The sequence below is a fragment of the Rhinopithecus bieti genome, unplaced genomic scaffold, assembly GCF_001698545.2.
Source record: "Rhinopithecus bieti isolate Rb0 unplaced genomic scaffold, ASM169854v2 scaffold_6907, whole genome shotgun sequence".
Classification (NCBI taxonomy): domain Eukaryota; kingdom Metazoa; phylum Chordata; class Mammalia; order Primates; family Cercopithecidae; genus Rhinopithecus; species Rhinopithecus bieti.
In genome coordinates this window covers 41,636-59,526 of record NW_016805647.1, presented here as the reverse complement: position 1 = coordinate 59,526, position 17,891 = coordinate 41,636, and the positions used below count along the sequence as shown (strand labels likewise).

Genomic DNA, 17,891 nt, shown 5'->3' with positions numbered 1-17,891 from the left:
CGACTGGCTCTGGGCCAAGTCCCTTCCTCCAAAAGTATTGTCTCCCTCAACTGTGAGTCTCCAGTCGTTTCTAGGTAAAAAGGAGAAGAGCTGGCCTTTCCGGGTGGGAGAGAAGCAGTGAGAAGGGGGCTGCTCCTCTCTGCAAGGGAGCCCTGAAGATGACGAGGTGGGAGGGGAGGGGACAGGAGCCCAGGCCACCTCTTCTTAGCTTCTTCTCAGGAGCAGGGCTTGGAGTTCCTCTATCTCCCCCACTCTGTCTCTCTCTTGTTCTCCTTCCCCCCACCCCTCCAACAATCTGTTCTCAGTTCTCAGTCATTTTAATTCACTTTGGTCCAACAAACGTTTTCTTGTTTGTGAATTTCCCTTTCAGACCAGGCTTTGTGGGAATACTGGGATGAACAAGCTGTGGGCCCTACCCTCCATGAGCTCACAGTCCTGTGAGGGGATGAGGTGAAGTGGGAACATGTCAGCATTCATTCATTCATTCATTCATCAGTATGCTGTGCCAGGCCTGTGCAGGGGCTATGGAGACAGAGAGGCATCAACAGAAGGAGGTGGCACCAGGGAGAGAAGCCTGGGACCCAGTGTAGGTGCCCACCCATGCAGCTTTCCGTTCTCCCTGCCTGGCCAGGGCCTCCACTCCAGAGGACAGCTTAAGTGAAGGCAGTGTAGGGGGACGGTGGCTGCAAAGGCCTTCCTGAGTAGAGGGTGGACTCCTTGATGCTGGGGAGCTGAGCAGGACCCCTGGTCAAGTCCTGATCTCATGGGTGTGTGAGAGGAAATTAATTATTGGGACCCCAAAATCACTAAGCCAAAGAGCAAAGCCAGCTGGGAATTGCTTAGGGCAAACCTGCCTCCTATTCTATTCAAAGTGATCCCCCTGCTCACTGAGATGAATGAGTATCTGATTGCCCCCTTTGGAAAGGCTAATCAGAAACTCAAAATAATGCAGCCGTTTGTGTCTTACCTCCTTATGACTGGGAAGTCCCCTCCTCACTTCCAGTTGTCCTGCCTTTCAGAAGGGAACCGATGTTCATCTTACTTATGTTGATTGATGTCTCATGTCTCCCTAAAATGTATAAAACCAAACTGTGCCCCGACCACCTTGGGCACATGTTCCCAGGACCTCTGAGGCTGTGTCACACACGCACGCCCTTAGCTTTGGCAAAATAACGACATTTACTGAGACCTGTCTCAGATATTTGGGGTTCACAGGTGGTAAGGGGGTCTCAGGAAGGCCAAGGCAGAGGCTAGCTGAGAAGCTAGAAGCAGACTGTGGAAAACAGTTTGGTGGTTTCTCACAAGGTTAAACATAGAACTACCATATGACCCAACAATTCCACTCCTTGGTATATATTTAAAAGAGTTGAAAGCAGGGACTCAAATAGATACTTGCACATCAATGTTCATGGCAGTGTTATTCACAATAGCCAAAGGGGGAAACAAGCCGAGAGTCTGTCCATTGATGGATGAGTGGAGAAGCAAACTGCGCTCTAGACATACAGTGGAATATATTCAGCCACAAAAGGAATAACATTTTTTATCTTTATTGTTATTTTTTAAGAAAGAGTCTCACTCTGTTGCCCAGGCTGAAGTGCAATGGTGCAATCTCAGCTCACTGCAACCTCTGCCTCTCAGGTTCAAGCAGTTCTCCCACCTCAGCCTCCTGAGTAGCTGGGATTACAGGCACCCACCACCGCACCTGGCTAATTTTTGTATTTTTATTAGAGATGGGGTTTCGCCATGTTGGCCAGGCTGGTCTCGAACTCGTAACTTCAGGTAATCTACCCATCTTAGCCTCCCAAAGTGCTGGGGTTACAGGTGTGAGCCACCGTGCCCAGCAGGAATAAAATTTTGATACATGCTACAACACGGATGAAGCCTGAAAATTGTGCTAACTGAAATTAGCAGAAACAAGAGAAATATTGCATGATTCCACTTATATGACATACCTAGAATAGGGTGAATTCATACAGACAGAAAAAAGAAAAGAGGTTACCAGAGGCTAAGGGAAAGTCATTTTTTAATGGCTGCAGAGTTTTTGTTGAGGATCTTGAAAAATTTTAGGTGTAGATAGTGGCGAATGCATTTAATATGACTGAACTATACACTTATGAATGGTTAAAATGGTTAAAATGAAAAATGCTGAGTTGTGTATATCTTATCAGATTTTTAAAAAAGCAAGTGTCAGGGTAGCATGGGGAGATGGCCCCCCAAGGACATTCCCCTAAAGTGAATCCTTTCCAGCCACTGTGTTGAAGATGGCTGTGAGGACCAGGAAGGGATGGCGTTAGGGGAGGCTGCGAGAACACTGTGGGCATTCAGGCGTCCTGCAGTGCAGCTGCTGGAGAAAGTTCCGGGCAAATGTGAGGGGAAAAGCCAGAGTTTTCTGGGCTACTTCATTTCTAAAATGGGGATAAGTATTAAGTTGGTGCAAAAGTAATTGTGGTTTTTGCCATTAAAAGTAAAGTAATTGTGGTTTTTGGCATTAAAAGTAATGCCATTTAAAAGTAATGGCAAAAACCGCAATTACTTCTTTTGCACCAACCTTATTTGCCTTACAGCGTTGTTGGGAAGACTAAAGGAGCTAATATGTATTACATATACATGTTGTATTTACATGTCACGTAAAACAACATGTGTTGCATGTATGGTCCTTAAAACACTATAGTAAGTGCTCAAGAAATATTTTTTAGTATTTTACTTCTGGTGTTTGTGAGAAAAAAATAATGGAAGTGAAGGGCAGGGAAAGGGAGTGAGGTCTCTCCATTTCTCCAACTTGGAAAAATGCTTTACGAAATGAAATCACATGAAGCCCTAGAACCCACACTACCATGGTGGAGGACAGGCGTGTGCAGTAGCTATGTCCCCTCACAATTACTGCCTTCTGCCACTGGCGGAGCCTTGTGTGAAGGTCCTAGTGCCTGATGGTGCTGATTCCTGTGAATAAATGTAACTGTGAAAATGAACCTGAAATGCCCTGTGGGTTCATTTTGCTGGCTGCCCAGATAGAGCTGATTTTCAAGACAGGGGAATTGCAATGAAGAGTTTAATTCACACAGAGCCAGCTGAATGGGTGACTGAAGGTGTATTATTCAAATCAGCACTCTCTAAAAATTCAGAGGCTGGGGTTTTTCAAGGATAGTTTGGCAGCAAGGGAATGGGTGCTGCTGATTGGCTGGGGATGCAATTGTAGAGGTGTGGAAAATGGTCTCTGTGCTTGTTGAGTCTGCCTCTGGAGTGGGGGAACCACAGGAGCAGTTGAGCCAAGAGTCATGGGTCCAGGCGGGGCCATCTGGTTGTCAGAAATGCGAGTCTAAAAGAACATCTCCAAAGGCCAGTCTTAGGTGTTCTTCAGTAGTTAGGTTATGTGCAGGAGTAATTGCGGAAGTTGCAAATCTTGTGCCCTTTGGAATAATGGGGGTTAATCGTTTATGCCTACATCTTAGCAGAATTCAGGCTCCTCCTATCCTCCTAACCTGATGGTTTTTCATTAGTTTTACAAGGCAGTTGAGTTTTGGGGAAGGGCTAGTATCAGTTAGACTGTAAACTAAATTTCTCCCAAAGTTAGCTTGGCCCAAGCCCAGGAATGACCAATGGCACATTGGAGGTTAAAAGCAAGATGGGAGCTAGTCAGATCAGATCTCTTTCACTGTTACAATTTTCTCACTGTTACAATTTTTGCAAAGGCAGTTTCATAAAGAGGAAAGAGAGACAAGTATGTTTTCTTCAGGGTCAGCCTCCTTTTGTGTTGGTTGAGTCTTACAGGGAGTTTGGGTTTCCCAGGGAAAAATCCAGTGTCCTGCCTGCCAGCAAGCTGACGTCACTGCTCTTTTAAGAGGAAACTGGGAACCAGCTGCTGTGGAGATTAACTATGAGTGCAGATGCACAGTTGGAGCCCACAATAAACAAAATATTCTGATTCTGCCTCACCAAACAGCAGCTGCTCTGGTTCTGCTTGGGCAGGGTTGAGTATCTGAGCCTTTGGGAAGAGAAAGTTAATAGGATCAGGGCTTCTTCCAGCATGAGAAAGATGGTGTTGTTCATTGGATGTACCCATTGTGCAGACTGGCGAGGGCAGGGCTGCTGGGCCCACCTGTTACCGGACGGGGGTCCCGTTCCAGACCCCAAGAGAGTGTTCGTGGATCTCGTGCAAGAAAGAATTTGAGGTGAATCTATAAAGTGAAAGCAAGCTTATCAGAGAAGTATAGAAACAAAAGAATGGCTACTCCACAGGCAGAGCAGTCCCAAGGGCTGCTTGTTGGTTATTTTTATGGTTATTTCTTGATTAAATGCTGAATAAAGGTGGATTATTCATGAGTTTTCTGGGAAAGGGGCAGGCAAATCCTGTATCTGAGGGTTCTTCCCCCTTTTAGACTATATAGAGTAACTTCCTGACATTGCCATGACATTTGTCAACTGTCATGGCGCTGGTGGGAGTGTCTTTTAGCATGCTAATGCATTATAATTAGCATATAATGAGCAGTGAGGAAGACTAGAGGTCACTTTCATTACTATCTTGGTTTTGAGGGGTTTTGGCCAGCTTCTTTACCACAGCCTGTCCTATCAGCAAGGTCTTTGTGACCTGTTTCTTGTGCTGACCTCCTGTCTCATCCTGTGACTTAGAATGCCTACCCTCCTAGGAATGCAGCCCAGTAGGTCTCAACCTCATTTTACCCAGCCCCTATTCAAGATGGAGTCACTCTGGTTCAAACACCTCTGACACACCAGGCCATGCCACTGAGTGTCAGGGACTAGACAGCTTGCGGGATCAGGGCTGAGACTCTCCAAGCTGAAAGCTGCAAAGAAATCACAGTTCCAGCCCCCTTATTTGCAGCTGGGAACTCAAGTCTGGAGGGAGAGTTTTATGTGCTTGCAATGTACAAGAGAGCTGATTGCGGTTGGGAATCTGTCTTGGACCAAAGTCGGAATTCATACGATTAGACTGGTTTCTATGACTGGGTCTCCGGTGAGTGTGGCTGGGGTCTTTTCATTTGTGGCTTAGGTTGGATGTCAGTCCCTGGTTGCTCTCCAGGATCCTGTCTGTGACTGAGACTATCTCTGTGCATCACTAACTCTAACCACCCCCTGAAAATCTCACCTGTGACCTTGGTCTCAACTGCACCAGTCACATCCTCCTGCCCTCAATGGTGAAAACCTGGCAGATGCTCAGCCTGCCCCCGCCCTAGGAGTGCTGTGGTCAGCTGAGCTGTGGAAGTCAAGACTGGAAAGGACCTCATCAGCCAGTGTAGGCGAAAGGAGGGGAGGAGATCCTGTGAGCAGACTAAGGTGGTAGACCTTGTCCCTCTGTGGCCAGAACCTGCCCAGGCCAAGTAGGCACCAGCTTTGCCCAGAGAAACAGCTGCCCTAGCTGCAATTGACCCCAGTTGGTGATGAGGTCTACTGAGGAATGAAGAATCAAGAGCAAACAACCAAGAGCATCCATCCCTCCCAGGAGGGGGTCTCACTTCTGTTGTCAGCTATAGGGAAGAGGGGCGGCTGGCTCAGCCCCACCTCCACCTTCTCCTGGGCAGTGTCTGGCCCTTCCAAGACTCCTTCATAGAAGGAGAGTGAGGGGAAGCTGCTGCATGGACTGGAATCAGCCCAGTGGTCCTTCTGCCTAACCACATTGAAAACAGGGCCAGAGATTTATGTATGTATGTATGTATTTTTAGAGACTGGGTCTCACTCTGTTGCTTAGGCTGGAGTGAGTGCAGTGGCACGATCATAGCTCACTGCAGCCTTGACCTCCTGGGCTCAAGTGCTCCTCCTGCCTTAGCCTCCCAAATAGCTAGGACTAACACATTTGGCTAAAACCAGAGTTTTACATGTATAGAATCCTTGAGCCACAACCAGGACTGGATGTTAGGCTTCTGTGGTAGGTAGCCTACTGTGTAGGCTTCTATGTAGGAGGTTTGCTTCTGTGTAATATGAGAGCTCATGGTTAGAACCTTCTAAATGTGGGACAGTTACCGTAGGAGGTAATGAGCTCTCTGTCTCTGGGGGAGTTCAAGCAGAGGCTGGAAAATTCCTTGGTGGGGTTCATTCATCCACTTATTCATCTTCCATCTACTTATCCATCCAATATTTTTTATTTATCAAATTTATGCCAGGTGCTGGACTAGTTGATTCAACCATGAGTAAGATAGAAATGGCTTGTGGCTTCACAGTGCTATGATGGGGAAACGCTGGGGACTACAGAAGAAGGGTGGAGGACGGCATGATCTAGATCTGGCAGTCAGGGAAGGCTTCCTGGAGTAAGTGATCTTTGAAGTGAAGGCTGAAGGGTGAGGAGGACTTAGCTACAAGGAGTCGATAGAGTGTGAGCCAGTCAATGACACAGTCAGATGTGTGTCTTAGCTGGTTTCCTCAGAGGCAGACCCTGAGGCACAGACCCACAAGTATATAGTTTCCACTGGGGGGGTGACTCCGGAAAATACCAGTGAGGGGGTACGGTAGTGAGACAGGAAAGGGAGGCAGCCAAGATGGTGTATGTGGTCAAGCAAGTCACTTCTGTGTGCAAATGGAGCTTCCACCTGCTGTAGAACTCTGGGAGCCAGTGTGGCATATGTCCTACAGTTATTCCCTGGATGGAGTGAGCTGGGGCACTTATACACCAACTTTCCTCAGCCACTGGTTGCGGGTTTTTCTGGACTGAGCGGGACATGGACACTATTCTCAAATACTTCTGGCCTCTTGATGGGGCAGGCAGGGTGGGCCCCAGCATAGGCCTTAGATAGAGGTGCAGGGGCTGGTGGTTGTGGTGGGGTCTGAGGGGATCTGTGCAGGGTGCTGGCATCACCGTGGCTGCAGGGTGAGTGAGGGGCATGCACGAGCCCTGAGATCAGTGAGGAGGCCAAAGGCGGAGAGGGCCAAGCAAGTGATGCTGGGGGCCTGGGCTGGAGAGGCTGTGGTTATGAGGAAGCAGCAGATGTCAGGATGTGGAGTGGTGTGGAGGAATGGAGATGCTGGTGAGCAAGAGGAACCACAGCCTCCCAAGGCTGCAGCAGACCCCTCACCACAAGAAACTACCTCGCTCCCTCACCCCTACACCACCTCCCCTCCAGCAGGCACCTCCTCTGTCTAAACACATCAGAGATGCCAGGCTCACTGTGCAGGCTTGTCAGGACCACAAAGCTGTGTGTGGAGGGAGATGATGGTGCTGTAGCAACTGCTTAAAAAACAAAAGCTGGGGCTGGGTGCGGTGGCTCACGCCTGTAATCCCAGCACTTTGGGAGGCCAAGGTGGGAGGATCACCTGAGGCCAGGAGTTTGAGACCAGCCTGGGCAATGTGGAGAGATCCTGACTCTGCAAAACATTAAAAAATTTGTGCATGTCTTTATGGTGCATGCATAAAAGGCATGGTGGTGCCTGCCAGCTACTCAGGAAGCTGAGGTGGGAGGATCACCTGAGCCCAAGAGTCAAGGCTGCACTGAGCTATGACCGTGCCACTGTACTCCAGCCTGGGCGATAGAGCAAGACCTCGTCACTAAAAACAGAAAAAACAAAAAACCTGGGTTGTTGTCAATGCCAGCCCCAAGTCTTGGAAGAGACCCCTTAGACTGTGTGTGCATATGAAAATGAATGTCATCCTGACTACCTGTAGCTTCCAGTGTGCCCACGTCTGTCTTCCTGTCGGATGCAGCCCTCAAGGGGACAGGTGCTCGGCATGACTTTCTGTCCTTGGGGGCCCCAAGACCTGGATCACAGAAGAGGCAATCAGTAACAATCTGTCAGATGATGGAGAACGTGAATGGACCCCTGCTTCTGTGCTTCCTGCCATTGGGAGGGAGGGGATGGGGGACAACTGTGTGATGGTTCCAAGGGTATGACCCCACTAGTGTTGGGGAAGGGGATGGTGTTGTTAACCAGGGCTTTTAACTGCGGGCAAAGGAAGCCAAGTCTGGATGAGATAAGTAGAAAAAGAATGTATTAACTGGGCATCTCACAGAGTCACCTGGATGGCTGGGCAGCCTGAGCATCCAGGAACAGTGCCCCTAAATCCTGCCTTGGACTGGCCCAGGGGGGACACTGCTGCAGAGCCCTAGCTACTCTGGTTGTTCGTCCGACCCCATAATCCCTAGATACTCTCACCAGCAGTCCCAGGAACTCCCTCTTACTGCAATGACAGCTCCAGATTCCATGGGGAGCAAGGTCGGCACCTGCATCCCCTGGGCCATATCATCCCAGCGCAGGTTCCTACATTTGGACTCAGCCTCTGCCTCTTCCCCTGAGGGTTTTCCCTGGCCATTGGACTCTGCTCTGCCTGCCCCTTTGGTGGAGTAAGGGGGAAATTAACATCCATGTCTGGGAGCAGACACACATGGTGTATGAAAATACCCTGGCTCCCTCAATCCTTGGCTAGAGGCACGTGTCCTTCTTTGTCTCCAGGACAGCTCTGGCTGCTCAGTGAAGATTTGTGGGAAAATGCACTGTTTTTTTTTTTTTTTTTTTAAGAATTTGAGACAGAGTCTCACTTTGTCGCCTAGGCTGGAGTGCAGTGACATGATCTCGGCTCGCTGCAACCTCTTCCTCCTGGGTTCAAGTAATTCTCCCGCCTCAGCCTCCTGAGTGGCTGGAACTACAGGCGTGCACCAACACACCCAGCTAATTTTTTTGTATTTTTAGTAGACGCGGTTTCACCATGTTGGCCAGGCTGGTCTCGAACTCCTGGCCTCAAGTGATCTGCCCGTCTTGGACTCCCAAAGTGCTGGAATTCCCACGCTCACAGGCATGAGTCACCACGCCCAGCTGAAAATGTACTTTTTATTGGCTACCCTCCCTGCCAGCTCACTTCTCCTCTCCCCTACTAGTGCTTCCTGGGATCACCTCTTCATAAATTACCTGCACTCAAACCCTTATTTCACTGCTTGCTTCTCAGGAAATCACATACCTAGGCAGCTGTACCTGACTGGCAGCCCCAGTCCCATGTCCTTTCCTAGGTATCAGGGAGGGTGGGATAGACATCATTGGGCATTTTCAGCTTCATGGGGAGGTGGGCTCTGCTCCTCACCAGACTCATAAAGAGGATGACCCTGTCATCGAGGGCCCCAGTAGGATGCCAGTGGCATATTCAAATTACAATAATTGGTGGAAGGTTTATTCAGACTTAAGCTGTAGGGAGTGGAAGAAATAGTGCAGTGTCTTAGGATGAGCAGCGGCAAAGTTTTCCAGCCCTAGGTCTGAAGGGACAAGGGGCAGGGGCAGTGACTAGAACAGGGAAAGAAAGAGACGTGCAGGCCGGGTGTGGTAGCTCACACCTGTAATCCCACCACTTTGGGAGGCTGAGGTGGGAGGATTGCTGAACTCAGGAGTTCAGTAACATGGAGAAACCCCGCCTCTACCAAAAGTACAAAAATTAGCCAGGCTTGGCGGCACGCGCCTGTACTCCCAGCTACTCAGGAGGCTGAGGTGGGAGGATCACCTGAGCCTGGGAGGTCAAGGCTGCACTGAGCCATGATTATGCCAATGCACCTCCAGCCAGGGTGACTGGTGGTGTTGTGGCAGAGGCAAAGATGGGACCAAACAAGCTGCATTCGGAAAAAAAAAAAAAAAAAAACATAAAAAGAGAGAGTGAGATGTGCAGAGGTCCCTGGAGAGGTGCAGTGACTCGAGGGACACAGCCAGCCCAAGCCCACCTCACTAGGGACATGGAGGGGAGCAAAGGCCCTACTATTTGTACTCCACCTCCCTAATCTGCCCACTGACAAGGCTCAGATAGGTCAGTCCCCTGGGTCGGAGCAGGGTGGAGTGGGTGGGGACAAGATCTGAAGGGCAAACGGAAGGTGACTGGCACAGTGGAGACGTCCCCAAACAAACAAGGGGGCCTCAGGTGTGCCAAAGCATCCCAATGTCCAGGCGGGGTGGAAATGAAAATGTAATGCTGGGTCTTGAGTTAGGGTTGGCTCTTTCTGGCACTAACTTCTTCTGTGACTGCAGTTAAATCCCCTCCTCCTGCTAGGTCCCCTCCTCCTGCTATGTATGAAACCAGACGAACCTCCAGCACCCTCCTGTAGCACCAGGAAGGCTCAAGGCAGTCCTGAGAAGGGACTAAAACAGACTGTCCTTTTGGAGAAACTGGGGCCTAGGAGGCAGAGAGACTTGCTGGGGGTCACTGATCACATAGATATTGAGCAAGACTTCCATTTCTTGTCAGGGCTGTCCCCTGAGCCAGGCCCACCCTGGCCTTGTGACTCTGCTTTCCCCGGGGGGCACTGCCCACCCCCATGTTTGTTTCCAGTGAGTGCAGCAGCCACTGTGAAGTGTCGAGGTCTCTCTCATGCTCTCATTTGAGTGTGTGTCTGTGAATGGGACATGTGGTAACAGTAGTTTCACCCAGGCTTTTGGTCCTTGGTCACCCCTCCTGCCCCACCTGGGGATTTAGGGTTAGTGTAATGTCACTGCTTGGCATTTGGGCCTGTGGGTCCCATACAAACTTCAAAGAACTTAGCTTATAGGGAGTTTCAAAGAGAGTCGGAAGGGCTGTGCCCGCTCCTCTGGACCCTCTGACAATGACCCTGCACAGCCTGAACAGCCGTGTCCAGGAAGCCGCCTGGAATCTTGCCACCCACTCCATGGGACTGTGTGCTGAGGCCTATGTCCCAGGCATGTGAAACAAAGACCATTTCATCTTATGTTGGAACCCGAGACTCTGGGTTTTCTGCATCCAAGGCCTAGGAGGCCCACAGAGCCCACCTTGTTAGAACCAATGCTCCTTTCCTTGAAATTGTGAGACAGGGGAGAGCTTTTCAGCTTTGTGCAAAATGGTTCTGTTGAAAGTAAAACTTTCAAAACAGATAGCCCTGGATCAATTATGGCCCACACGCATGTTCTCTTTAGCTTGTACCATGTTTGCCCACAGAGGTTTATTTTCACAAAGTGAAATTAACTGTCACAGTTAGAAGTCAAATTGTGGTTTGACTTTTAAAAAGTAGAAGACCTGGCAGTACGGGGCTCACGTTCCTGCATGAAATGTTTGGCTGGAGCAGCACTGCAGCCCCTCCCCCGCACATAAGATGCACGCTCTTCAGTTCACCACAGTCCTCACCATGCCCTATTGTCTTCCAGCTGGGAGCTGAATGCCTGTTGCCATTTATCACCACGTTTATGCTGCTGCTTTCTTGAGTCAGAGAATTATGAGGAAGGTAAAATATTTTGGGTCCCCACGTTTCTGACAGAAGTGGGAAAGCAGTTTATATACGTTACCTGCCCGCCTGTTTTCACTGGGTTGCTAATGTAGAAGTTAATCTCTGGAGTTTGTTTGGTCCCATCTTTTCCTCTGCCACAACACTGCCATGATGATCACCAGAACATCATATTTATTGGCCCTTTATCAAGCTATGTACACGGTGAGACAAGTCAGGACAGGCCTCCATTTGTCTGAGGGGCAAAGCATTGTGGGCAAGGAAGACAGAGCAGCTGGAGCTGATGGGACTCCAGTTAAAGCAATGAAGTGGCTTTGCCACACCACAGAGGGCTCAAGGGAAGGGTCCTAAAAGACCAGTCCTGGGCAGCCTGTTGGGAGCTTGGCCTTTCTGCCCAGCTCCTGGCTGAAGCTGTGATTTGTGTAGCTGTGACTGCAGGGCTCGAGAATGACGGAGGGCTTAGGCAATTTGGACAGGGTGAATTGGGGTTGGCGTGTACACCCAGCCACCTCCCTGAAAAATAGTCTGAGTCTCCCTTTTCCATCTATCTCATGGGTGTCCAATCTTTTGGCTTCTCTGGGCCACATTGGAAGAAGAATTGTGTTGGGCCACACATAAAATACACTAACACTAACCATAGCTGATGAGCTAAAAAAAAAAAAAAAAATCGCAAAACAAAAATCTCACAATGTTTTAAGAAAGTTTGCGAATTTGTGTTGGGTCGCATTCAAAGCTATCCCGGGCCACATGCGGGCCTCGGGTTGGACGAGCTTGGTCTAATGGGAATACGAAGACAGCCCTGGCTCCCACTGTAAGAACCCCTTCAGTCCAAGCACACTAGTCCTCTCCAAGCTCACTGTTCTCACCACACGGCCCCACTCCGGTTTCCTGGAGGCTCCCCCAGAAGCATTTGCGGGATGTAGTCCAGGCAGGTGCCTCCTCCCAGGTGGGGCAAGCACCTGGCATGATAGCGGAATTTCAGGTGGCCATGTTTCAGGTTGCATCTCCCCTCATGGGAACCAGACTTGGGAGCCTGATCACAGGTGCCAAGGAGGTCATCGTCCCAGCCAGAGTCCTGATCCCAGACCTGCAACCTCAGGGGCCCCCCTGTGGCCAGGAGCACATCCCCAAAATCCAGCCGCATTGACCAGATGGGGTTGTTATTGTTCCACTCGGTGTTGGTCCTGAGCTCCTGGCCACCAAAGAACACCTTCACATAGGCATCCGTGGCAGTGAACCAGTCCCCCCACACGCCCCACGCTTGGATGAAGGTCACCTCCAGCTGGGCCAGGCCCCTCTGCCGAGGGCAGCAGTCCTGGGTGGTGACCGCTGAGCCATGGCACACACACTGGCACGGGTCTCGGGGGCTCTTCTGCCTCCCGGGCGGGCACGGCCGGCTGCAGTCCCTCCAGCGAGCCCTGTCCGTCAGGTACTGACTCAGGGCCCTCCTCAGTGCCTCCCGCCGCGGGTCCTGGCTGTCCAGCAGCACATGCAGGGGTTCCAGGCTGTAGTCCACCAGGCCAGGGCTGCCGAGCAGCGAGTTCACCCAGGCCGAGTACTGCTCGGGCCCGGCCTGGCTCCCGAACAGCAGGTCGTTAATGGAGGTGTGATGGCCGCCAACCACTTCCGAATGGCGCTCCCGGTAGGTTTGGTGGAAGGAAGCCGTCATCTTGTGCTTCTTCTTCTTCTCCTCACAGGCTTTGGCTTCGGCTGAGGAACTGCCGCGGGCGCCTATGTTGACCTGGGCCTCGACGGTCAGGCAGTCATCCACCTCGTCGTCCGTGAGCCCTTCCAGAGCCAGTTCACAGGTGCGCAGGGCAGTGAGGGCCGAGATGCGGCCGCCCAGCTCCACAGCCCGGATGAAGTGGGTGCCGTAGTTGGAGATGAGCCTGAGGTAGGCGGGCTGAGTGGAGGCGTTGAAGTGGAGGGGCAGGTCCCCGAGGGCCCTCTTGAAGTCAGGGTGCAGTGGGGGAGTGTGTACCACATGGAAACTGCAAGAAGAGAGAGACCTCAGCTGGGCCCAGGGATAGTATTTCCGCCATTCAATGAAACAACTCCTTCAGGACTGCTCAAGGTCACACGTAAGTGGGCAGAACTAGGACTGGAACCCAGGGGCCTCCAGAGTGCAAGCGCTGTGGCATGGGGCTGGCAGGGAGGCCTCCGCTCTCACCCCTCAGGGACCTCAGTGCTCTGTGTATGTATTTTCTCTTTTCCTTTTCAAAATAACATTTTTTTTCCTTTCCTTTTATTTTCTTATCATAAAAGCAATGATCCTGGCCAGGCACGGTGGCTCATGCCTGTAACCGCAGCACTTTGGGAGGCTGAGGTGGGAGGATCACTTGAGCCCAGGGGTTTGAGACTAGCCTGGGCAACATAGTGAGACCCTATCTCTAATTTTTTTTTTTAAGAAAAAGTAAAAAAGAACATAAAAGTGGCCGGGCGCGGTGGCTCAAGCCTGTAATCCCAGCACTTTGGGAGGCCGAGATGGGCGGATCACAAGGTCAGGAGATCGAGACCACCCTGGCTAATACGGTGAAACCCCGTCTCTACTAAAGAATACAAAAAACTAGCCGGGCGACGAGGCGGGCGCCTGTAGACCCAGCTACTTGGGAGGCGGAGGCAGGAGAATGGAGTAAACCTGGGAGGCGGAGCTTGCAGTGAGCTGAGATCCGGCCACCGCACTCCAGCCTGGGCGACAGAGCCAGACTCCGTCTCAAAAAAAAAAAAAAAAAAAAAAAAAAAAAAAAAAAAAAAAAGACCCCGCACTGATGGTATCCATCGGACTTTGGAACCTAGTCATATGGCCTTCATCCATCTGTCCCTCTGGATGGGTCCCACATGCCCGGGATCCTGACAGCTTGGGCCATACTCGGCCTCTCTGTAGAGGAAACGTGGCCTTCAGGTCTGAGGAATCAGAGCAGGTGACTTGGGGCTGGCCCACAAACACTGTGCCTTTCTCAGATGTGGAATCTGGGTCCCAGAACTCCTACTCCCAGGGGCTAGGGTAGCAACTGCTGTTGCTCAGCAGTGTGGCCCTGCCACAGGCAGATGTGAGTATTTGTTGAGTGGATGATTGAAGCTCAGAGAGAAGTGAGATGCTCAAGGTTACACAGCAATGAGGAAGGATGACCCGGCCAGGTCTCCTGCCTCTGTCCCTATCCAAGAAGGACTCCATGGAAGGCTGGCTGTGCCCAGGAAAGGGAGGGTTGAGTACTCCCTAGACCTAAATGGCACCCTGTTGGCTCTCAGACATGGTCTCACTCACTTTCTCTCTACTTGGTGTCTCACTGGGCACTCCCAGATTGGGGACCTCGTGGATGAGAGGAGGCCACAGGGCTGAATCACCTGAAGTCTGGGAGCCAGGACTGCAGTTTCCTCCTAGTAGAAGCAGCCTCCAAGTTTGATTGGAGGACTCTGCCTTTCCAGGGCTCCTAGACCACCTAGAGTTTCCCACACCTTTTCCAGCCCTCCACCCCCTAGCCCCAGCTCTCACCTGTAGAATCGGCACTCCACTGTGTCAGTGCTGAAGCTGTACTGGTCCTGGTGGGTCTTCTGGGCTGCAAAGTTGGCTGCCTGTGAGTGTGAGCCAGCCACAGACACATGCACGTTGCCGGTGGGCTGGGGAGTCACATCCAGCCCGACCTTCCAGTCGTTGCGGATGCTACGAGCCGCATCCCGGGCCACAGCTTCAGCGGAGCTGACTTTGGCCCTGGTTACATGGCGCTGGCAGCCAGAGCCCTGGGCCCGCCAGTTGGTGAGTGCCAGGGGCAGGCGCTGGAGGGTGCCCTCCTGTAGGGCATTTTCACAGAGGGTGCAGGTGCCGTCGGGCCGCAGGAACCTTTGTGTGTCTACTGGGAAGGAGCCCGAGCGGCGGAGGCTGGTCACGTCCACACCCTCCCCGGCCAGCCATGCACCAGGCACAAACTTGTGGCTGCGCTTGCACTCTGAGCGTGTGGCTGTGTGGCAGGGAGCAGGGACCGGCAGGGGCAGCAGCAGTAGAAGGATGCCCAGGAGAAGCAGGCAGGCCGCCATGGAGCTGCAGAGACAGGGGACACTTGGGCTCTGGGAAGCCATGGGTGGAGGGATGGAGGATGACTGCTCCCTTCCCCCATAGCCATGGATTATCAGGGCACATGGAAGAGGAGGGGCTGAGATATCTCTTAAGTCATTATTCAATGAATGTCAGAGCTGGTATGTCCCTTATAGGCCTGGTTCAGCCCCCACATTGTACAGATGGGCCCAGAGAAGGGAAAAGCCCTGTGCAGGGTCACACAGCCAACGGGAGCCCCTTGCTAGAATTCCCCTAAGGTCTAATGGGGATCTAGGTGGATGACTCTGTCCCCAGGACACAACTGTGGGTGGTGGGGAGGGGGCTGTGGCCACAGAAGAGGGGACAGAGTTGCTGTAGCAGATTTGGGGAGGGGCCTGGGGACCTGAGGAAGCCTTCATTCTGGAGAAGTGTCATTTTTGGCCCCAGAACAAGCCACCCTTTGCCCACCCTGACTCACTCTGCTTCTCTGTCTCTGTCACTCTCTCTAACATCTCTCCCTCCCACTGAGCCCTTAACAGAATTGGAAGAGAAATGAGGTCCTATATTGCCCCATTCTTCCCATTTTCCCTTTGGGGCCCTTCCTCGGAGCTTTATGGAAGAACATCAGCCCGAATTCTAGAATAAAAGCTGCCGACCTGACCAGGTGTGGTGGCTCACACCTATAATCCCAACACTTTGGGAGGCCGAGGCGGGTGGATCACTGGAGGTCAAAAGTTCGAGACCAGCCTGGCCAACATGTTGAAACCCCGTCTCTACTAAAAATACAAAAATTAGCTGGGCATGGTGGCAGGTGCCTGTAATCCCAGCTACTCAGGAGGCTGAGACAGGAGAATCACTTGAACCTGGGAAGCGGAGGTTGCAGTGAGCCAAGATCGCACCATTGCACTCCAGCCTGGGTGACAGAGTGAGACTCTGCCCCAAACAAACAAACAAACAAACAAACAACAAAGGAAAAGCTGCCAACCTGACCACACCCTTGGATCCTGTGTGGGGAGAGGCCTCGAAGTTTGCTCTTCAGATCCCCTCCTGCTGCCCCCCCCCCTTTGCCACTCCCTGCCAAGCTCTGCGGCCTTTAGCAGTGACAGGGGCCCCCCTATTGCCTACTATGGGCAACGATTGTTTAGAAAGTTCTTCCTAATTTTAAGGTGTTTCTGGGGCCTCCCCTGGGCCTGTTTACGATCTGGAACCTCCTTTCTCTAACCTTATCCAAGGTGAGCTCTTCAAAGGTCTTTCCCCTTGGGTACCACAGGCTTTGACACAGGAGGGCTATGGAGAGCCCCCATTATAGCTGGAGCCTCCATGCCCTGCCCAAAGGCGTGACTTGAAGGGTGGAATTCCAGGCAGCATAACTCGCCCCAGGGAGGCAAAGAGGCCAGGGGAATCTTCAACGGCCCTGGGCTCTTCCCAGCTAGGAGGTGGGCACGGTCATAACCCTAATCCAGGGAACTCAGCCTTCATCCTGACTCTCATGGTATTCTGTCCCTGGGAGCCTCTTTCCATCTTTCTTAGAAGCTTTAATGTCAGCTCTTGCAGGGCCTTAGAAACTGCACGCTACCTCTTCATTTCATATATGAGGAAACTGAGGCCCAGGGTGGGCACAGGGCTGCCCAGCGAGTTAGTGATTGGCAGTGTCTGTGACCCAGGTGTCTTGTCTTTTAGGTCACGGTACTTCCTGCTCCATCAGGCTCTTCCCCTCCACCCAGAGCCCCAGGCCCCCAGGTCCCTGCTCTCTCCTTACCTGGAGTCCCGTATGGAGAAGCGGCTACACAGGCGGATGTCCTCTCTTCACCGAGGCTCCTAGAATGGTGGCATCAGCCCCCCAGACAGCCCACTGTGGCTCCTTGCACCAGCCACCACTCAGATCACTTCTACTTCCTGCCCCGCCCCCCAGCTGTGGTCACAGGTCCTTTGTGCTCTCCCCTCCCACGAGCACCCACCCTGTCCTCAGCCCTCATCCGGCCCCCCACTGACAGCCCTCAGGAAGCGAGCAGCAGGGCCAGAGGCTCATCTGCCGAGCAGAGCTGCTGGGGCTCCGGGACTCAGGACACACAGGCGGAGGAGGACGGTGCGCTGAGGACTTCGAGACTCAGCCCTGGTGTTGATGATCAGGCCAGCAGGGCCATCTCCTCGCTTCTGATGCACAGCATCACATGTGTGGGATGTAAGAGGCATGCAGAGGTGGTGCTGAGAGTGTGGGCCTGCACGCCACACTGCCGAGTCTTGGCCAGCTCGGTTATGCACCAGCGGTGTGGACTGGTAGGGTTCTTCAGCCTCACTGTGCCTCAGTTTCTTCACTGAACAATTGGGATAGAAGTCATGTAGACCCTAGGGGTTGTTGTGAAGGGCTTGGAACTGTGCCTGGCCCTTCTTGAGTGTCAGTGCCTGTGGCCATTCCCTCCTCCCTGAGTGGGGAAAGAGAGATGTTGCTCTAATCTTGCCATCCACTTCCTGCTCAACCTGCATCCCAGTCTAGCCCAGGCTCCGAACCCCAAGCATGTTCCTCAGACAGGCTCTCCTGCTCCTCACTTTGTGAGAACAGCCAGTGGTCTCCACGCTGGTCCCAGCCCTGCTGAAGTCATGGGTGCTGGTGAGAGTGGTCTGGTAGCACCAGAGGACGTGTCTTCTGTACTCTGCTTTGCTTGAGGTCAGGGTGGGGTGAAGTTTCCATGGGTGGAGTGACTCACTTACGGGGCACT

The 17,891-nt window shown here is 52.0% G+C and overlaps 1 protein-coding gene across 1 annotated transcript; it reads right to left on the bottom strand.

Annotated features, from left to right (window-relative positions):
• Window positions 1–11,293: 11,293 nt before the first annotated feature.
• Window positions 11,294–17,200, bottom strand: PRF1 (perforin 1). Its single transcript, XM_017873130.1, has 3 exons — window positions 16,934–17,200; window positions 14,638–15,180; window positions 11,294–13,135 (listed from the first exon to the last, which is right to left on the bottom strand). The coding sequence occupies exons 2-3, from the start codon at window positions 15,174–15,176 to the stop codon at window positions 12,007–12,009; spliced, it is 1,668 nt and encodes a 555-aa protein (XP_017728619.1). The 5' UTR covers window positions 15,177–15,180; window positions 16,934–17,200; the 3' UTR covers window positions 11,294–12,006.
• Between the last annotated feature and the right edge of the window lie 691 nt (window positions 17,201–17,891).